The sequence below is a fragment of the Calcarisporiella thermophila genome (assembly GCF_041956535.1).
Source record: "Calcarisporiella thermophila strain CBS 279.70 unplaced genomic scaffold VTP21scaffold_33, whole genome shotgun sequence".
Lineage (NCBI taxonomy): Eukaryota > Fungi > Calcarisporiellomycota > Calcarisporiellomycetes > Calcarisporiellales > Calcarisporiellaceae > Calcarisporiella > Calcarisporiella thermophila.
Window position 1 is genome coordinate 23,004 of NW_027192223.1, and position 19,918 is coordinate 42,921.

A 19,918-nucleotide genomic window follows, 5' to 3' on the forward strand; every position below is an offset into this window, starting at 1 on the left:
ACGCAATTTTTGATCCAAGCCACATTCTGCTTGATTATGCTTACTAGGGAATGTCAAAATTCAACCGGTTGATTAATACTCCGAATATCAAACCTAGAAATACATATAAAAATTTGGCTCGAATATGTATGATAAGAAACTATATTTCCATTATCTGTTCCACTCTCATTCCTTTAGTATATCTTAATTGTGGAGTGCAACGAAATATGAACATCTGGTAACATGGATTAAGCCTCGTTTAAATTACCTCCATTTTTATCCTTAACACTAAACAAAAAATATCCAAAGTGTGAAAAGCGAGGCTTTCATATTGTAAATTTGGAAGTAGCTCATACAATTCAATAATCCACTCGAACATGGTGAACTCGAAAACGAGATGAATCAATAATTATGAAAAATTGGATGCAAAAAGCTAACCATATGAAATTCGTGTTGCTGCATCAATTAGATCTTAGTATTACGACCCTAAATAGCGATGGAAAAAAAAAATAAATTATATATCAAGCATTAAATAAATAATCTTGCAAATTGTTAAAACAAACGGATGTAAAATGATAATATGTATATTTTTAATTTATTCTACTTGGGTTATTAGCAAAATGCATCGATCACCTAGAGCAAGGTGAACGAAAGTGAGTTCACTACCAACTTCGTAATAATCTCATATATATTTATCAACCTTCTTAGATGATATTCAAAATTGTGTAAAATTTTGCAAAACATGCTTACAATGTTGCCTCAAAATGAATTAGCGTTAATGGAAAATAAAATAAATAAAGTGTTAGAACCTATTTATAAATCTTAATAGAAACTTGGCTGAGCATAGCTTAAATTTCATATCCAGTCACTGCTCTCTTGCCATCTGACATATACGCTTATTGTCGAATGTCTCCACCACTAGATCCTTGGAAGAAGACTGGCTAGTAGTAGCTTCAATGGCACATTTGCGCATCGCCTTGGCGACAGAAACAACCGATACGCTCATTGCATCAGGAGCAACGAAATCCGCCACAGGTATAAGCAATTTTCCAGTCCAGTGCTCCACAAACCGCTGTCTTTCTCTCTCGGTGTTTTCAAGCTTAAGAAATCCGGGACGAAAAATGCTCAGCCGTGGAAATTCAAGTTGTTTAACATCACGCTCTATAAGTCCTTTGGTTCTCGGATAAAGTAAAGCTGACGTTTCAGATGAGTTCATAGCTGTTACCAAGAGAAAATGCCCGGCGAGCTTGTTTGTACTAGTGGCATTGATCGCGGTGGACTCGCCTTCTTTTAAACAATCTTTATATGCTTTGGCTGCTGCTAAGACATAATCATGATCGATGCGTACAAATGCTTCGGCAGAACCTGCATCTGCGCGAGTCGTTCCTAAACAACAGAAGCCTACATCATGTCCACGGAAAATATTTTTGCAGTGCGTGTAGTATTCTTGATCTTCAGGCTTGGCATCAGGTGCTTCTGCCGCAAGTAGTTTTTCAAAATCAATAGTTTGTTGCATTAGTTTTTCCTTATTTTGTCCTTCGTAATCAAAGGTCCTAGATAAAATCATGTGGGAATGTAATTTGAAATATGCATTCCATCTAAGTGGAAATTGATTACCTTCTTCCGACAGTAGTCACTTTGGAAAAGACATTTGATTGCAAGAGTTCACAGACAAGCGCTTTCCCTACTGCTCCAGTTGCGCCAAGAACAAATGCAGACAAGGTGTGTTCCATTGGATCGACGATTTTAAGAGTAAAAAAGATAAAATTGTATTATCCTGAATAACGAAATTGTCTACAGGGATCGCATATCAAGCGTTCCGTATAAAAAATTGGCTTACTCGGATATTAATTCGAATACTGGTAAATTTTTCTTTTTTCGCTTACGCGTCTCCAATTTTCAGAGTAAACTTATCAAACCAATGATCTGAAAATTATCTGTAAGTGCAAAATGGTAGATATCTGCGAAAAAGCTAATCACTTTCTCTAATAAGCTTTCTCTTGTAACAATCATTATTGCAATTAGCAACATTGAAAAAAGGATTCTTGAGATCCTTAACATCGGTAACATTAATTCAATTCGGTGAAACGCCAAATTAATATTCCAAATTCCACTGGCCTTAATTATTATCTAGTTAAATCCATCAAATACTGATACCACAAAAGAACTAATTAATTTTGTCTCTCATCTTAGGTACAATGCTAGATGCAACCCAATTTCATCTATTTCACATGGCGATGCGATTTATGAAAACATCACAGCTAGATTATCCTCCCAACTATCAATTTTAGCTTGAATATCGAGAATAATGATAGTGGTTGAGGCGACGTAGAATTGAAGAGAAAACGGCACTCTAGATTCAAGGATTTTGACATATTACTATGTTTATTTAAAATCTTCTCTAGGATCAAGTTGATGGCAATAAATAGTAAGATATGTTGACAATTCGAGTTTGAGTAACTAATCATTTTGTATTGACTATAATCCTACATTTTTTTCTGCAATACTATTTTAGAATCGCTCTAATTGTACGACATTTTGTGTGTTTGTTTATCATCGCAGATATCATATGGATTTCTGTCGGTATCTATAACTATTCAAGGTTTTCTAGAAAGCTTACACGTAACCTATACGTAAGAGCTTCATAGTTACATATGCCCGACTCTTTGCCTTTGCCTGGTATGAAAAAATCGGAACTACCTTCCTCAGAATGTTTTCTTAATCCAGAATTCTCAAATAAACTTTAAGCGCGTACTATTAAATACGGTTGAATACTTTAAGAATGCGTGAATTCCTATTCTTCTTTCAAATATCCCATATTAGGTGATACTCTGCAAATATTTGTATAACATATCCAATAGCACATAGTATTCACATACCTCTAGGGTACAGAATTGTGTTGCAAATACGCTTCATTATTTCGATTGTTTAAAAAAAGATAGCGTATAAAGATATATGATAGAGTTTTAAGGTTTAAATATAATGTGAGATATTTTTTCATTACAAGCAATTACAGTGAAATCGTATGACAAGTTTCTAACAAGTCATCTCTATGTTATGTTAAAATAAAAGAGCCAACCTAAATTACATTGACAAGTACTGTTTATAGTAGGTTTATTCTAGTATATTTAATTACAGACAAAGGCTTTGGCTTGAGGCGCCGTCGAAACTGATACGTTGTTTGGTCATGGTGAAAGGTTTGCCAGAAGAGTAGGCATCCATGTAAAATTTACAATAGAATGCCGACTACGTCAGCAGTCCATGTTTCACGATGATGGGGCCGTTTTATTGGACAAATGAGCTACTTCCAGAGAATTTTGCATAGAAAATTAAAGAAATTTAAAGAAATTTAAAAAAAAATCTGAGAATAAATCAAGAGTATAAAAGGCTGTCGTTTCCCAAGTGCAACTCCTTGGCCGTTTTTTGAGCTGGCATACTTCCGTTTGAGAAATGGAGCCCTCGTCCACGCAAGCAACAAATCGCGAGTACTGAAGGATCTCTCTTGGCACTACTCTCTCCAGTGCCTATCCGCGAGAGACATCAGTGGACGCCAGCGGACGATATAGCGGACGCGATTGGGCACAAAACACCATACGCACTGGAGTCCATCCTCACGTTTGAGGAGCGACAAGTAATATGGGACAGCAGTCCCCCCGATCAGACCTCAAGTATGGCGCACCTCTGATGAACCCGTCGATCTGGCCATTCATGGGCAATACCGCCAGAAGACACGACGCGAACCTGGCGGAAATCTCGAAGGAGGTTATGTTAATCTCCAGGCTCTTGGATATCCTGTTAGGAGATATTCTCCGGTTAAGGAACGCACTGGGCGAGGAGGTAACTGATCGGCTACTCCAAAGAGCGTCGGACGCCCGCGATTTAGTCTTCAGCCTGGCATCGCACATCACAATAACGCGTCACCATGTGTAACAGTTCAACAACTGTCAGAAATGTTATCCCTTATTAAAGAATGGGGAAAGGTCAATATTATTATTAAAACTGTCCAAAACATAATGAATGAATCGTATCCTCACCTTATTAAAGAATGGGGAAAGGTGAGGAACCAAAAAATCAAGGAATTAGGAGGTATATAAAGAAGAATTCAAGAAAAACAAAGCTGCATCACAGAACTAGATCGTAATTTAATAATTAAATGAAAGAAACGAGTATATGTGTGTATAAAATGTATTAAATGAATGGTGTGAAAAAAAAAGGGGTCGGAACTTGGTCGTGTTACACCATTAGGCATACAAGGTAGCAGATATTCCTACTGCTGTACTGCACGAAAGATTGGAGAGAAGTTTCGTCATCGACGAGAAAGAATTGCGCGAAGATTTAGCAGCGCATAAAAAGGAGCGGAATCGCTCACAGAGGAGGCGAAAAACCTCGCGCCAGGAGGAGCCACCACGAATCCCGGCACAGCAACCTCAAGTCACTTCATCGAACAGAGCAAAAAAATGGAAAAAGACTGGTGGGGCAAAACAGCCCTCCCCGTCCAATGTTTAGCTTCCGACGCAAGCCCACGACAGGTAGAGCCACGCGTACCGGTCGGGGGACGTTTGCGAAAATACAGAAACGCGTGGCGAGGAATCCCCGCCCCTCTATGGATACGCAAGATAATCAGAGAAGGTTACAAAATCCAATTCTGGAAGGAGCCGAGGTTCAACCACCTATCTCCCCCAAAGAGACTCCCAGCCGACCACCAGAGCGTGAAGGCCATTTCCGAGGAGGTGAGATCACTATTGGAGAAAGAGGCTATAGAGGAAGTTCCACGGGACGCCCCAGGAATAGTCTCCAACATCTTCGTCATATCGAAGAGCTCGGGCAAACTCCGCCCAGTGGTAGACCTACGTCTACTCAACCAGTCGGTGAAGAAGGAGCGCTTCAAGATGGAAACTCTTCAGTCAATTCTACCCCTGATACAGAAGGACGACTGGTTGACTTCGATAGATCTCAAGGATGCGTTCCTGCATGTACCGGTCCACCAGGGGTCCAGGAAATACCTCCAGTTCATTTGGGGTGGCAGGAAGTATCAGTTCAAAGTTCTTCTCTTCGGACTAACTTCTTCCTCCCGGATATTCACCAAGGTCCTTCGCCCAGTCCTCACGGTGTGCCGAAAGGCAGGGATAAGAGTGGCGGCTTACCTGGACGATCTACTGATTGCAGCATCGTCGATAGAAGAGTCCAAGATGCACACCCAAATGTTGATCAACACTTTGGAGAAGTTCGGCTTCGTGGCTAATTTCGAGAAGTCAACTCTAACGCCTTCCCAAGAGATCAAACACTTGGGGTTCAAGATTCACACCCGGGAAATGACTCTCAACCTTCCGCGGAAGAAAGTCAGGGATATATCCAGGGTAGCGCTCAAGCTCTACAAGACCGGAGTAACTACTCCTCGACAGCTCAATGCATTCCTGAGAACTACGAATGCAGCCTGTCCTGCGGTCATGCCGGGGAGGCTGTTCGCTCGCTCACTAATGAGGGCGTTATCTCCATCCCTGAACGCCAATCCCGACTGGGATACCCCATTCACAATACCGGAGGAAGCGTTGGAAGAGCTCGATTGGTGGGCAGAGGAGTTCGGGAAATGGAACGGTCGCTCCTTTCTACCACCGGCCCCGGCAGAAAGCGTTACGACCGATGCGTCAGATGACGGTTGGGGCGCGCAATACCAGTCTACGACTATCGGGGGTCCATGGTCTCCGGAGGAGAAAAAGTTCCACATCAACTGGAAGGAACTCAAAACCGTGGAGTTGTGTCTGGAGGCCTTCCCTTCTCTCAGGGAGACCACCTTACTGGTCCGGACGGACAACACTACGGCCTTGGCGTACCTCAACAATCTCGGAGGGACTCGTTCTCCTCGTCTCAACGAGATTGCCAGGAAAATCTGGACAATCTGCCTGGAGCGACACATACAATTGGTAGCAGAACACATCCCCGGTCACCTGAATAACAAGGCGGACACAGCATCTCGGGAGATCAGGACGAATCAAGCATGGTTTATCGACAACCGGGCATTCAACAAGATAGGGAAGGCCTGGGGACCACACTCAGTGGACCTATTCGCGGACAGACTCACGAACCGTCTCCCGCGTTTCTTCTCATGGCACCCAGAGTCAGGGGCAGCAGCAACAGATGCCCTAATGCAGGATTGGAGCAAAGAGCAGAACCCATATGCCAATCCTCCGTGGGCTCTGATAGCACGGGTCTTACGCAAAGTGTTGCTGGAACAGGTCAAGCTGACGCTGGTGACCCCGCACTGGCCATCAGCTCCCTGGTTCCCCCTACTCCAACAGCTGAGCATAGCGAAGCCAGTCAGAATTCCGAGGAAAGCGATCCAGCTAACCACTCCCCTAACGAGATACCCCCTCAAGATCAAGTCGTGGTTTATGACAGCTTGGCGCATCTCGGGGAAGAATTGCGTTCGCAAGGCTTATCCTTAGAAGCGCAAAATGTCATACTAAGGGACCACGAAAAGGCGGGAAAGCGCAAGAGTTACTCTTCGGCGCAGAAGAAGTGGTTCGAGTGGTGCAAAGCAAATGACGTGCCTCCTTTCCTTACTCCTGCGGTGGCAATCGCTAATTTCTTGGCAAGCCAATACGCACAGGGAATATCGGCGGATTCCTGCCATCTATATCGCTCAGCCATCGGGGAACTACAGACGAGCCATCCATCTCATCTCGATTCCATCGTCGCTAGATTCCTTAGGGCAGTAGACAGATTGGCGCCCCCATTAAACCTGGCGGAAGACCCTATCGACATCACCCCGATTCTGGAACATCTCAGAGGAACGCCCAACACTGAACTATCCCTCCGTAACCTTACAAGTTGGCATGGCTCCTGGCAGTAGTTACCTTTTCTAGAGTATCCGATCTAGCACGCATGGACCTTCAGTCGATCGCGGTCGGCGAAACAATGATGAAGGGGAAGCTAATAGCACCGAAGGAAACCAGAAGGAATCGGCGCATCATAAAACCCTTCCATGTCCATCGATTCCCAGACCCCAACCTCTGTCCATTAGAGTGTTTCATGGAATATAGGAGGCGCTGGCAAAAGCAGGGTAAACTGCAACAAGGCTCAGAGGTATTCCTTGAATTCATGATGCCTTGGACTTCAACATGTTTTTAAATAATAGTGCCAGCCAATTGAGCAAATAGAATTTTTTATTTATCACTGTAGAACACTCAATATTTAGAACGACTATTATATTTTACTTATGTTTATAATATCATTATTTCTGTAACATTTGTCTCAGGAGACGAATAGTATAACGCTGAGACTTGCAGCTGCTATCTTTAATAATCGCTAATTTGACATTCTGCTTACCACAGCTAATTTGCCGCACATTGTAATCTCAATAAATAACCTAATTATTCCCAGGCAAACTCTATTTTAGCAATATAGTACCTCCTAAATACATTAGAATTTATTTTATCAAATACGTGACAATTTTTTTACTAAAAGATAACTAATATCAATCTCTGTGCAGTTATTGAGGATTAGTATATAGAAACCTAAATTCCTCTCCCGGAATTACTGTATAGGCGGATTATACAACTCAATTTGATATTTAATTACATATCGACTCATCATAAAGCAGACAAATCAAATAAACAAACAAATTTAAGAAATCTGTCAAAATTCATATTTCACCACTCAGAAAAGGTTACCAATAATTCTACCACTCGTTTGAATATGGCAATTATAGCTTTCTCAAATTCAAAAATTGACTATAGTATATAGAAACCGATGCCTATTATTCATTTCACATTTAATTCGGTATTACATATACAATATCATTCCTGTATTAGCTTAATGATTTCTTGATTCATTTATTCGTGAGTTTGAGTGAATACTCAATTCAACTATAAGTTAATAACGTTATTATTGCATCCGAATATTGATATTTATAACACAGTTAGTGATTTTTATTATAAAAAAATTATCAACAATATTACTCAACGAGGCAATTTATATGTACAGGTTCTAACTACGTTAAATCGTTGATACTTATTGGTAAGATATTAGACTTCAACCAATCTATTTGAATTCTCAATTGACCTTCACCAGTATATATGCTGTACTCTAAATAGGTAATTTTCGCTTTAGAGCTGAGCGATGTCATGGGACAAGTTTATTACCTAAGATTGAGTGCCGGAAATATCACTGTGAATTTTTGTTTTAATTTGGCCTTGATCAACAGCAACTGCATTTCCATGGATATTGTGTCTCATCGCCTACAGGAACCATTTATATTTAAAGGGTTCCAGTGCACAATAGATAAAAATTAATAGGGCTTTGACTGAAGAAACTCTATATCTAATATTATTGAGAAATTACATATGCAATAAAAAATGTCAATAGAGTCACCTATGAAGTGGCTTAGTAAATTAAATTTGAGTTTTCAAATTAATGGGCTAATTTTACTTTATAATCTACGAGTGTTCTACTTAAAAACGGAAACAAACATGCCACAAAAGCTTACATAAGTATGTTTTTTAAAATTCTCAACAGGTATCTCAATAAATCGAAATATTTTACTTTTTTGTCGTAGCAATTTGGCATCAATCACTGGCGTGTACCGTTTATAATGTGCATATATCCACGGTGTATTACTGGTTTTGTAAAGACATAGTATAGTATTTGACTAATGCTAATCAGATCTCTTAAAAAATATTATCCTTTTTTACATAAATCAAAGTCTTTTGACAAATCCACTTAATATTTGCTTAACAAATACACTTGCTATAAATTATACATGCCTTATTCTATCACAATATAAATGTCTCCTCTTTGGTCGTACGTTTGAGGGTGATTACCAGGATCACCACTTGCTTAACTAATGACTCAATATTTTATTTGGCTTAAAATACGAAACCAGACTTTAATTATATATGAGAATTGAAATGAAAAATGTTAGTAAATGTATAAATAGTCTACGCTCTCATTGAGAATACACATACCCATAGCATTATTTTCCTACATCATAAAAATGCGTTTACTTGTTGTTTCCTCTATCCTTACTTTATCTAGCCTCATATCAGCTCAGCCTTTGAAGGCACAAAGCGATGAATCTATGGGTGCTCAAATCTGGGGAGGCGAAAAGGTAAAGCCCGGCGAGCTCCCTTCAACTGTTTACGTACGAGGTTCAAACTTCGCTTGCACGGGCTCCCTCATTAAACCAGATGTAGTATTAACTGCAGCCCATTGTGTGGCTTCTAGCGGTATGTATATTCGCGCTAACAGCTTGAGCGCTACTACCGGTGGAAACAAAATAAATGTTAAGCGAGGTTTGCAACACGAGCAGTATCGAGGCAGCAATCTTAAGGTTATTATTTTGATTATCACAAAAAATTTTTTTCTATTAATTCTTCTTATGTTAATACCTTTTACTGATATAGTACGATATTGGTCTTCTTTTCCTCTCAGAGCCAGTTCCTAACGCCCAACCCATCACTATAAAAGTTGAAGCTCCTAACCCAGGCGATACTGTCTATGCTGCAGGGTGGGGAGTTACGGAAACTGGTAGAACCTCAGATGCTCTACTCAAAGTTGAACTTAAAGTGGGTGACACAAGGGTCTGTGGCCAACCTCCGACTGGAACAAACTTCTGCTATGTGCCAGTAGCTGGGAAGGGTATTTGTTTCGGTGACAGCGGTGGCCCAGTTTATAAGATCCAGGATGGAAAGAATTATATTTTAGGAGTCTCGAGCTATATTAGCAAGAATCAGTGTGGCCAATCAGATACCAAAGGCTACTTTAACAGAGCTGGTTACCATATTGAATGGATCAGAAAGAACGCAGGAGTTGGCATAGCTCAACAGTAAACAGAGTATACTCCTGACATGATTTTTATTTTCTACATAAACAAAATATTATATAAATTGTGCCAATAGTTTAATTCCCTTGTGACTCATCTATAGGGTTTTGGCTTTTATAGTCTCTAAAAAGTTTTGACCGTAATGAGGGGGAATACCTAGTGACATTTTAAGAAACATGAGTTTATTGCTTGAGATATTTATTATATTTTTAAATATATGCACAGTAACTGAAGGTATTTGTGCTTCATATAAATTAAGGCAATTGTTTCCGTAGCTATTATTAGTATTGAAACATCAACCCGGTATAATCGACACGTATTGAGCCATTTTGATGTAATTTTGTGCGAAATATCCCTTATTACATCTTTTCCTTTCAATTAGCAATATATATTCTCAGCATCTACAAATAGCTTAAAGTCTATACTAGTATATATTTTAAAGACGGTTAATTCACGAGCATGTTTTTTATTTTGGAACAGAGTGAAAAAATAGATATCAATCAATCAATAATCGCTATTATTAATAAAATTTGTGATATACACTAGCGAAATTTATCCGACTTATCCAAAGTGTATTATGTATTAATAAATACGAACTATACAGAAAATGAAACATGTCACCCATAAACGAATTCGATTTTTTCTTGGATTTGTTTCATTGAGAGTGATGAATGAAATATCCAACAAATCACGATTTTAGATGAAAATTAGCATCACATGCATTGAAACGAGTTAGAATCTAAGCTTATTTAAATATTCATACATTGCACCCTGTTATTACGAGAAATATCTAATTTTTCCCTACTTTCAAGTAATTTTGATTGAAATATCATATAATCAATGAAGTTTTTGTACTATTTTATTTTGCTTTGTCTTCCAACTTGGGCACTTTCTAACCCTCTCTCAGATACTTTGCGAACAATCCCTAATGAGCCTGATCATCAGTCTCTCAGTTATCCTCAAATGGATACTCTGAAGCAATATATGAAGTTGATATCAGCAGGAGTATGCCAGCTAATGAAACCTGGCCCATTTGTGTGCGATCTTTACTGCAGGGATTTCCCAAACACTACACTAATTGAATACTTTCAAATGAAAGTTGGTGATGTTGTTGGCTATGTGGCGCGAGATGATAACAGAAAAGCAATTGTTATCGTATTCAGGGGAGCAATAACTATAGAAAGCTGGAGTGAAATTATAAAGGGAGTTGGGCCTAAACAACCTTTCGACCCATTGGATAGTTCAAAGGGTACTGTACATTTCGGTTTCCTAGAAGCATATAATGCCGCCAAGGACCATATTGGCGAGCTTCTCATGAAGCAAATAATGGAGCACCCTGGTTATGAAGTAGAAGTTTTGGGTTGGAGCTACGGGGGTGCAATGGCTTCTTTGAATGCAATGGACCTATGGAATAGGTTAAAAATTCCAGCTAAGAAAATCGTTCTTGTCACCTTTGGTCAACCACGTGTAGGAGACCAAGTATATGCAGATTGGGTGGACAAGTCTGGGATCTTAATAAAGCGGTTAGTTCATAAGAATGATATAGTACCACATCTTGGACCGGATTTTTTAGGCTACAGAGTAAGATTTTCGAATATATTTATCACTTTAAAATGAAATTGTCTTATTTATCTTTTTGCAACTACAGCATCACTCGGCAGAGATTCATACAAATGCGTTAACAGGTCGTACTACCCAATGTGTGCAACCGGAGGATAAAGAATGCTCCTACGGAGTACCGCTAGCTTTACTTAACGCTATAGATGTAAGATATCCAACCTATTCAAGCCTATACATAAAAATTGCAATTAACTTTAACTCACTATATTAGCATTTCCAAAATGCATATGGTGTATTCATGCTAGGATGTTCACGTGACGCGCTAGTTGGTCAAATTAGCCAACTAAAAGATATTTTGAAGCTCACTAGTGGAGTTAATGGGAAAGTGGATGATAATAATCTATTTATTTAGAATATTTGTTATTTTGATTGTAATCGCATAATTAAGTCATACCTATAAAACATCAAACCATATTTTTTTATAACTCTATTAAAGTTGGAGGATAAATTGACGAAGTTTAGTAAGCAGATGAGGGGCAGAAATAGCAGGATTGGTTGTAAAGGCGATTTCGTCCTATATTTTGCGCTACATATAAAATTGATTTATAACACTTACTATTTTCTTTGGTGAAAGTGTATCAATTATTCATAATAACACTTATCCTCTGAAGGATGAGCGTAATCACAAGATCATCTTTGCCAAGTTAAATAATAGTTATATCTTTGAGACAAAGAATCTCAGGAACTGATCGCACTCTCCTCCGAATATGGCATTGTTTTGCTACTGCAAAAGAAATTTCGAGATTATAGGGTTTTTACTACAAATTTTGTGAATATAATCTTTGATACTTATAATTCACGGAAGGCCACCTACGAATATAAACAAGGACTAGTGTAACCTCCTATGCTAACGATAAACGAATCTTGGAATACTTTTTTGTGGTTAGAAGAGATAGTTACGCCCAGAACATATTTAAAATCATATTTATCTAACCTGGGAATAACCGTAAGAATGCAAAGCCGTTGGATTCAACATTTTTCCCTAGCGGGTACCCAAATGGGTACATGCTGTGCTGAGATGAAAGTTAGTAATGTTGATGATTATCATTCGGCTATGCCGGTAACGAATAAATTAAAAGAATACTGTGGTACGAGGAGCCATTGTAACAAAAAGCCTAGTCATTATCTTTACTTGGCTTTGATAATAAGAAAGAGGGCAAGTGATTAAAGAGTGCACAAAATGGATCGCAAATACTTGTGCATCATGCATCCATTATTGTCTGTCCTCTCAACACTTAAATTTCCATGGAAACGGAAAAATTCCCCTCAAATTTTCCTTATAAGGGTGGCTTATATATCAAATTTCTTTCTTATTGGATTTTTGACCCATTTTCATATAAGTGTTACCAGGAATAAGCGCATCTAGAGAAAGCAAAAGAGAAAAATAAAATGTGGATCGTATGCTAATGACAGTTTGTTTGTCTCTCGTTGGTTTTGTGAACCCGCTTCTTATTCCCAAAAACGCTGTGCTTATTTTTTGGCAATCTCTCGTGTGATATAAATTAACCTTGATTCTCACACAGACTTTGTCCTCTTCTCAGCGTTGATTATTTCGGGCAATTCCTCATATTTATTTCGCAATTACCATTCATATTTTTTCACATTTTGTGAAGCGGGACTTCAATAAGCATCACGATCATCTATCATTTAACACTTCATTAGATTATTTCTTGTGTACATTTACCATGCATACTTCTTTGCTCCTTACTGTTCTTACATTGGCGAGCCTGGGGCTGGCTGCTCCTACAACGCAATCAGGGAACTCAACTTGGTCTGATTTTTACACTGACATGGCGAAAGCTCCTGGGAATAGCGAATCTACTGAAGCGCCTGAGTTCAATTGCATCCAATTTAACAATCCTTTGAATCCCAAAGATCGTCGTGAATGGCCATGTGAAGCTCTGGAACGACCAAAACTCACTCGTCGTCAGCAAAGCAATGCTGGTAATTCAGGTAATCAGTTCCGTATTCGGTTCCAGTGCAAAGGAGTTCCCAAGCAGATCTGCGATAAGGCAGAGAGAGAATTTCAATTAGCTGGGCAAATGCTTTCGGCTTCGATTAAACTCTCCCAACCCATCTCGGTGGATGCCCAATTTTTCTCCTTCAAGAATTCAGAGGTTGCCCAAGAAATTCCAAATTCAGATGGCTTTCTTGGTTTCGCGGGGCCGACCAGAATGCTGCCCATGCGAGATGACGATGGAGTAGTAAGAATGTTTCCACAAGCACTTGTGAAGCAAATGAATGTTCGAAGTTCTCAGTTTGCGAGAGATGATATTGAGGCTAAATTTAACGCTGATTTTCCGTTACGTTTCGTTGATGAAGTGGCAGAGAGGCCTAACGAAAAAACAGACTTTTTGGAAGTGGTAATGTACTAAATTTAGATATCATACTAAAATTTATATATATGAGATTGACTTTGATCATTTTTAGGTCATGCATGAACTTACTCATGGTCTTGGATTCCTTTCATTCTGGGAAGATCGCGTCTCCCCAGGGGCTTTACTAACTCCAGAACAAAATCTAAGGATAAATCCAGACCAATCGGCTAATATCAATGGCTTTAGGGAATCAATCTTTGACCGCTTCATGATAACTTTGCCAGAAAAAGAGCCTATGACGAAGATCACACAGCAACTAAATCAGTTCAATGGAAGGCGCAGCTTCCGATCGCAATCGCCTGAACAGTTTGCCTCAGTGTTCGGAAGGAGTCCTCAAGGAAGAATAGCTGCGAGGATGATGCAAAAAGCCACTGGAGGAAAGAGAGGACAGGGTATGGCATTCAAAGCCTCGAGAGAAGCAGGTGGGCAACAGGTGCTATTGGAAACATCACTTAGTCCGTTCAGACAGGGATCTAGTGTCTCTCATATTGACAAGCAGTCCCACTTGAAAACTAGAGACCGGTTGATGATGTTTTCGGCCGAACCCGATTTAACTTTTGAACAAGTTATCCGACAACTTGGCAATCCAATTGGGCCCGAATTGGCAGCAGTTCTCAATACTATCGGATACACTGTAGAGCCAGCAAGTAAACAAACTATCATTAACTTGTTGGAGGAGGCAAGGAGAGAAGAAACTGGTAGAGGTAACCGACAAGGTGGAAACAACAGGCAGGGTGGGAATGAAGATTCTGAAGATACAAACACCGGTAGAGCCAATGGCACCAAAGGTGGCGGTAGGAATAATTCAGGTAGAAAGAATGGCGGTAGGAAAAATTCCGACGCGAGTAATTCTGGAAATAGCGGAACCGGCACTCAAGGCGAGAATAGCAATAGCATTGGTAACGAGGGCTCCGAAATCAACCCGGCTGAAAACAGTGGTGAAAGGACTAGCTCAGGAACTAGGAATGGTGGCACGAGAACTAGAAGAGGGAATAGAAAGAAGAAAAATTCACGTACGAAGAAAGGCGGTAAGAATAGCAACTCCAGGCAAGGAGAAAAGAGCATCACGAATGCTGGAGGAAATAAGAGAGCAAATAAGGGTGCCAAATCCAGCAATAGTCGTTCTAAAGGAGCCAAGAGCGAGAATCTAAGCGAACAATTAGATAATTAGCGTTGATCAAGACGCTTTTTTCGAGTTGATCATTTTTAAATCATTTATTGTATCGCCTTTGATTACCGGAATAGTAGGGAAATATATTTTAGCAAATTTTTGAATTTAACGTGTATTTTAATAAACTTGCTACAAATCCGCTTAAATTTCCAGTTACCCACAACCTATTGAAAGTTTGGCAGTTTAATTCATCATTTCAAGTAAGGTTCAGGTCCATTACTGATCTGCAATACCTCTTTTCTCTCTTTTGGAACGTATTTTTTACCACTTAATGATTTTATCTGAAGGGAATGGAGAGTAGGATTCTACGTCAAAATCACCCAGGTACTGCCTTTGGCCTCCCATTTTTGTGGTTGTATTTCTCCTAAGGAATTTTGCTACTTATCTTTGTAGCCGCTTGATATTACTTGCTTGTTGCTATATTATTGATAGCGGTTGAGTCCTGAGAGAAACCCGGTTAACTCTTATGGACGGGCGTCGCCTACGGGAATCGAACCTGCAACTTAGTGTTTCAACTCCGGGGACACAATCAAGAGTTTAGGGATAGCTAGAGGATTGTCATGATAGACCTGGTCTAAGTCTTACTTAACCTAACCTAAATAAACTAGTATTATCCCGAGTATCCCCGTATGTATCACGCAGATTCTAACACAATTATTGTGTGAAAAATTGGCACATATGGATCGATGGCTCAGTATTGAGGAGAGGCTTAGATTTAGTCTGACAGTTATCTTTTATTTTTTGATTAGACACTTATCTTTAGGTAATTTTAGTGGTATATTAGAGTTTTACAACTATCTTTTATCTTTAGATTATCTTATTACTTGATTATCTCATTTATATCTTCATGATAATCTTGTTGCTATTTATATCTGTGATATATTAGCATTAATATCTAAAGAGTATATCTTTAGTTTACAATAAAGTGTACTGTTTAGTTAGGATAAAATCCGATTACACTACCACCATCTTGTGTCGATTACTAGTCTTAACATCCCTTGTAAACACGCATCTGTTTTGCATCAACAACTCCTTCAGCTGTTCTTCTTCCTTCGCTATCAACTTCGCTTTCTTTCCTCCACTTAAGGCTTTATCATCCCCGAACACCAACTCCTCGAAATCTTCTGGAATCGCCAAATGTAGACCACTCTCCGACTTCTTTGCCTCTTGTTCCTGCACCACTAAATTATCCCCGACCTCATTACTCTGCAGAGATACGTGTTTACAGCCGGCAATTCCTCGTCGTCTTCATCGTCACTCTCCTCTTGTAATACCGTCACCGGTATATATGCCTTCACACCTTTACGCACTAACACCAACTTCCTCTCAATCAGGTCTGGTGTCGCCTGATTCTCCAAAAACCAATCCACACCCAACAATAACGCTTCGCTCAACCCTTCCAGTATCGCCAGATCTACCCACATATCGAAATTGCAAACCTGGATGATGACAGAAGAAATGATGCCTCGCGGAATATGTTCTCCATATATTTCACCGACTCATCTTCCATCGTTATTCTCTCCTCTGGACTCTCGTTCGATATAACTGCGGCATTATCCCCACTTTCAACCACCCTCTCCTCTGGCGCCAACCTCCTCTTCTTCATCTCGCCACCTCCTCTCCCAACCAACTTCCGCTTCTCCACCAACAACAGTTTAGCCAACTTCTACGCTGCTTCCACTTCCTCCAATCCTTCTTCTGTATCGAAAAATTCCCTCATCAGACTCTCACTATCACTTGCTTCTACTCTATCCACCTCTTTATTCTTTTCCACCTCAATTTCCTTTCCTATGCCCTTGGTCTCCACGCAATTCACCCTGCCACTGGAGGATTTGAACTAATGGGCACCCGAACCTCCATTCTGAGACGCCGCTACTCTTTTCCCGACTTTCCAGGTTCGCCTTGAGTATCGCCTTGCCCTTCCATGTTGTAAGGACTATTACGCTTTATGTGTCCCTCTTGCTGGCACGCAAAGCAGACCTTTGGCTGTAATCGTCGGTTTCCATTTAAGAGGTTGATTTTCAGCTTCATAAATTCATCCACTAATAAACCAAGTTTTTCGTCGACAAATTGCGGTTTCGCTAAATTTCCTTACTCGGTATATCCTCGATTGGGCGCTGCTGAGATGTTTTCCGTTCTCTTGGCGTTGCCATTTTCGAATGCCTCTTGGCTTGCCATCCTTCGTGAACCTTTTGACTGCGGTGCTTCGAATTCACCTTGGTCGAAAGCCATTTCCTCAACTTGAGCAAGTTCTACAACCTCCTCGAAGGTCTCTGGTTTCGCTCGTCTAATATTTGTTTGGTATATCGGCTTCAACGCTCTTATCAGGTATCTGAGCTTTTCTCTCTCATCAGACATTCCAACTCTATCGATCAGCTTTTTAACCGAATGTACCAGCTTCCCCACCGTCTCATTTGGCTTCTGACGACGGTTCTCTAACTCCTGGTGCCACCGCTCAACTCGCCTTTCTGTCCTGAATTTGGTCATCCTAGGATTTTCATCGTAATGTTACGTAGAATATAAGATAGTATAAAGAATAAGGATAAGATATTCATAATCTCAGAAGTTTATCAATGTTTCTCTGTAATGTAATTCTGCTCTTATTTTAGTTATATTCAGTTGTAGTTAGAAACACTATATAAGTCATAACGTTCCTTTTGTAATAAGAAAAGACAGGATACAAGTTATTTGTTTTCCTATATTTTTGGTCTATTTTCCACTATCTTAAGTGCGTGTTCTGCATCAGAGACTGCAGAAGATTAAGATAGTAATCGGATAAGCAGGATACGTAACCCTAACCTAAAGAAAAAAAAGGGAAAAGTAGGGAAAAGAACGATAGAGGAGATGGTATTAATATACAGCAGTGAAGGGTTGGGTGCAGTTCTCAAGCCGGAGTTGGGGCTGGGATTTGATCTTCAGAGGTGTCCTGGATGAAAATCACAGAATCATCTATGATGTTCACCCAGTCTTCCCTTGACCATTTATCGATGAAGTCTCTTTTCCGTTCCTGTTTCATTGCCATCCACCACTTGGACTTTATTCCTCGTTGTAGTTCGTGGTCAAATTGTTTGGTTATGGCTACCGGATTGGGTTGGACATCGTCCAGCACTAATTCAAGTTTCGAGCGGTATATTATCCACAGGGTTATGTCGTGGCTCAGAGCAACTACTTCGTTGAAGCGTTGACTTATTTGTTTGTCTTGTCCAAACAGTCTGTCTTCTCTCGTGGATTCGTGTGGCGGTATTCCAATTATTCGGCAGTTTGTCTCATCAACTCTTTGCCAGAGTTTCCCGATAGCTGGGCAGTCTAGAAAGGCATGGGCAATGGTTTCAGGTATCCCTAGTGAACACCTTTTGCAAGTGTTAGGATCTCCAGTCCATTTGCTAGTGATGATTCTGGTAACTATTTTATGCTTCATAAGTCTCCAGCGAAGGGTTCTGTGCTTGGGTTCTGACGACTTTTCCACCTGGCCCATGCCTTCGTCTATCTGTCAACGTCATTGGAAACGTCCTTCCATTCCTCGGTGATTATGGTTGGCGCATCCTGCTTGTATAGTCTCCCAGCTTTGGTGGTGTAAGCGGTGGTTTCAATCCCTGCAATAGAACATTTTGTTAAAGGAAAGTTGTGTTTGTTACTAACAAGGGGGATTCGCTGTGTGAGAGTCTCGGCGAGTCGTTCATCTAGGTGGAGCAGCTTTCTCCTCCATAGTAGGTGAAGATCGAGATAATGCTCTCTGAATTCCCTCGAGTATCTGTCAGGGTTCCTTGCGACTAGGGCGTGCACCTCGGGTTCGATCATCGGTTGGTTGATATTGTCTCTGTGTGGTTTGAAGAAATCTTCCAATTTCGCTAGCCCGAATTTTTCTGCCTTCCCTTTCACTGGTGCTCCTTCTATAGTAAAATAGGAATTGTTAAAAAATGGGGAGGGGGAGTACTTCATCTAGGGAGAATCTGCAAGACGAGGTTGTGGCAAAGTGTTGGAACCACGAGGCTAAAATTGCGTCGATTTGGTGTTTGGGGTTGATGAGGCCTAATCCAAATCCTGATGGCTGCTGCATTGTACTCAGGGCGATTTGCGGGTGTTTTTTTATCCCATAGGAAGTCTCTAACGATTGTGTCCAGCTGCTTCAAGAATTTGGCTGGAGGGGGGATCAATATTGCCGTGTACCATAGTTTGGATAACAGTTTCGAGTTAATCAAGAGAACTTTTCCATTCAAGGAGAGAGCTCTTAATCTCCACGTTTTAACTGTTTTCCGCAGGCTGGTGAGCAGTTCTTCAAAATATTCATCGCCTGGAAAGATCTTTTTGGTGTTGAACGGCATTCCAAGGAGAGTGAATGTCCCTTCTTCATGGATGAAGTCACATGGTGGCGAAAGGGTTGCTCTGACTGTCGATGATAAAGGGACGGCTTCTGACTTGTGGTAATTGATTTTGGAGTTAGAAGCACTCTGGAAATCGATGAGTGTCTTTGAGAGGGTGTCTATGTCTTGCTGGTTTGCTACCGCAACTGTAATATCATCCGCGAAGGCTATGGTGATGATGCTAGTGACTCTCGGGATAGTGATTCCAGTAAGGTTCGCTCTTAATTTTATCAGAAGGGGTTCTATGGCAATGTTATAGAGCAGGGGTGATATAGGGTCGCCCTGACGTACTCCTTGATTGACCGGAAAGGGTAGGGTGACGTGATTGTTAATGATGACTGCCGCTGTGTTTTCCTTGTATATGGATGCGATTAGGCGTGTAAACTTAGCCCCGAACCCGAAGGCTCTAAGGGATAGCTAGAGTTTTTTTTTTTTTGATCAATCAATGGAAACTTTTTATTTAATTTCCATATATTACATGAGGTTAATGTCAATGGACTTAACATAACGAGATATAGGTCCTTGGTCGATAGGCGTTCAATCGATATGCGTGTATCGTAGTTGTCGTGAATAGCATGTACGTGAAACC

At 40.3% G+C, this 19,918-nt stretch overlaps 11 protein-coding genes across 11 annotated transcripts; 6 read left to right on the plus strand and 5 right to left on the minus strand.

Moving 5' to 3' along the window:
* Positions 1–844: 844 nt before the first annotated feature.
* VTP21DRAFT_7787 (uncharacterized protein) lies at positions 845–1,712 on the minus strand (the record flags this gene model as incomplete). Its single annotated transcript, XM_069398566.1, has 2 exons — positions 845–1,532; positions 1,597–1,712. The coding sequence occupies 2 exons, from the start codon at positions 1,710–1,712 to the stop codon at positions 845–847; spliced, it is 804 nt and encodes a 267-aa protein (XP_069246145.1).
* Positions 1,713–3,615: 1,903 nt separating this feature from the next.
* VTP21DRAFT_7788 (uncharacterized protein) lies at positions 3,616–3,909 on the plus strand (the record flags this gene model as incomplete). The annotated part of the gene is made up of 1 exon (XM_069398567.1): positions 3,616–3,909. One exon carries the CDS (start codon positions 3,616–3,618, stop codon positions 3,907–3,909), a length of 294 nt encoding a protein of 97 aa, XP_069246146.1.
* A 527-nt stretch (positions 3,910–4,436) lies between these two features.
* VTP21DRAFT_7789 (uncharacterized protein) lies at positions 4,437–6,829 on the plus strand (the record flags this gene model as incomplete). The annotated part of the gene is made up of 2 exons (XM_069398568.1): positions 4,437–6,094; positions 6,181–6,829. The coding sequence occupies 2 exons, from the start codon at positions 4,437–4,439 to the stop codon at positions 6,827–6,829; spliced, it is 2,307 nt and encodes a 768-aa protein (XP_069246147.1).
* A 2,142-nt stretch (positions 6,830–8,971) lies between these two features.
* VTP21DRAFT_7790 (uncharacterized protein) lies at positions 8,972–9,806 on the plus strand (the record flags this gene model as incomplete). The annotated part of the gene is made up of 2 exons (XM_069398570.1): positions 8,972–9,307; positions 9,381–9,806. 2 exons carry the CDS (start codon positions 8,972–8,974, stop codon positions 9,804–9,806), a joined length of 762 nt encoding a protein of 253 aa, XP_069246148.1.
* Positions 9,807–10,762: 956 nt separating this feature from the next.
* Positions 10,763–11,771, plus strand: VTP21DRAFT_7791 (uncharacterized protein; the record flags this gene model as incomplete). Its single annotated transcript, XM_069398571.1, has 3 exons — positions 10,763–11,380; positions 11,448–11,564; positions 11,631–11,771. 3 exons carry the CDS (start codon positions 10,763–10,765, stop codon positions 11,769–11,771), a joined length of 876 nt encoding a protein of 291 aa, XP_069246149.1.
* Positions 11,772–13,104: 1,333 nt separating this feature from the next.
* Positions 13,105–14,968, plus strand: VTP21DRAFT_7792 (uncharacterized protein; the record flags this gene model as incomplete). The annotated part of the gene is made up of 2 exons (XM_069398572.1): positions 13,105–13,782; positions 13,850–14,968. The coding sequence occupies 2 exons, from the start codon at positions 13,105–13,107 to the stop codon at positions 14,966–14,968; spliced, it is 1,797 nt and encodes a 598-aa protein (XP_069246150.1).
* Positions 14,969–15,922: 954 nt separating this feature from the next.
* Positions 15,923–16,392, minus strand: VTP21DRAFT_7793 (uncharacterized protein; the record flags this gene model as incomplete). The annotated part of the gene is made up of 2 exons (XM_069398573.1): positions 15,923–16,141; positions 16,195–16,392. 2 exons carry the CDS (start codon positions 16,390–16,392, stop codon positions 15,923–15,925), a joined length of 417 nt encoding a protein of 138 aa, XP_069246151.1.
* A 51-nt stretch (positions 16,393–16,443) lies between these two features.
* VTP21DRAFT_7794 (uncharacterized protein) lies at positions 16,444–16,809 on the plus strand (the record flags this gene model as incomplete). The annotated part of the gene is made up of 1 exon (XM_069398574.1): positions 16,444–16,809. One exon carries the CDS (start codon positions 16,444–16,446, stop codon positions 16,807–16,809), a length of 366 nt encoding a protein of 121 aa, XP_069246152.1.
* Positions 16,810–17,059: 250 nt separating this feature from the next.
* Positions 17,060–17,455, minus strand: VTP21DRAFT_7795 (uncharacterized protein; the record flags this gene model as incomplete). The annotated part of the gene is made up of 1 exon (XM_069398575.1): positions 17,060–17,455. One exon carries the CDS (start codon positions 17,453–17,455, stop codon positions 17,060–17,062), a length of 396 nt encoding a protein of 131 aa, XP_069246153.1.
* Positions 17,456–17,852: 397 nt separating this feature from the next.
* VTP21DRAFT_7796 (uncharacterized protein) lies at positions 17,853–18,766 on the minus strand (the record flags this gene model as incomplete). The annotated part of the gene is made up of 2 exons (XM_069398576.1): positions 17,853–18,455; positions 18,608–18,766. The coding sequence occupies 2 exons, from the start codon at positions 18,764–18,766 to the stop codon at positions 17,853–17,855; spliced, it is 762 nt and encodes a 253-aa protein (XP_069246154.1).
* Positions 18,767–18,903: 137 nt separating this feature from the next.
* VTP21DRAFT_7797 (uncharacterized protein) lies at positions 18,904–19,906 on the minus strand (the record flags this gene model as incomplete). The annotated part of the gene is made up of 2 exons (XM_069398577.1): positions 18,904–19,746; positions 19,880–19,906. 2 exons carry the CDS (start codon positions 19,904–19,906, stop codon positions 18,904–18,906), a joined length of 870 nt encoding a protein of 289 aa, XP_069246155.1.
* Between the last annotated feature and the right edge of the window lie 12 nt (positions 19,907–19,918).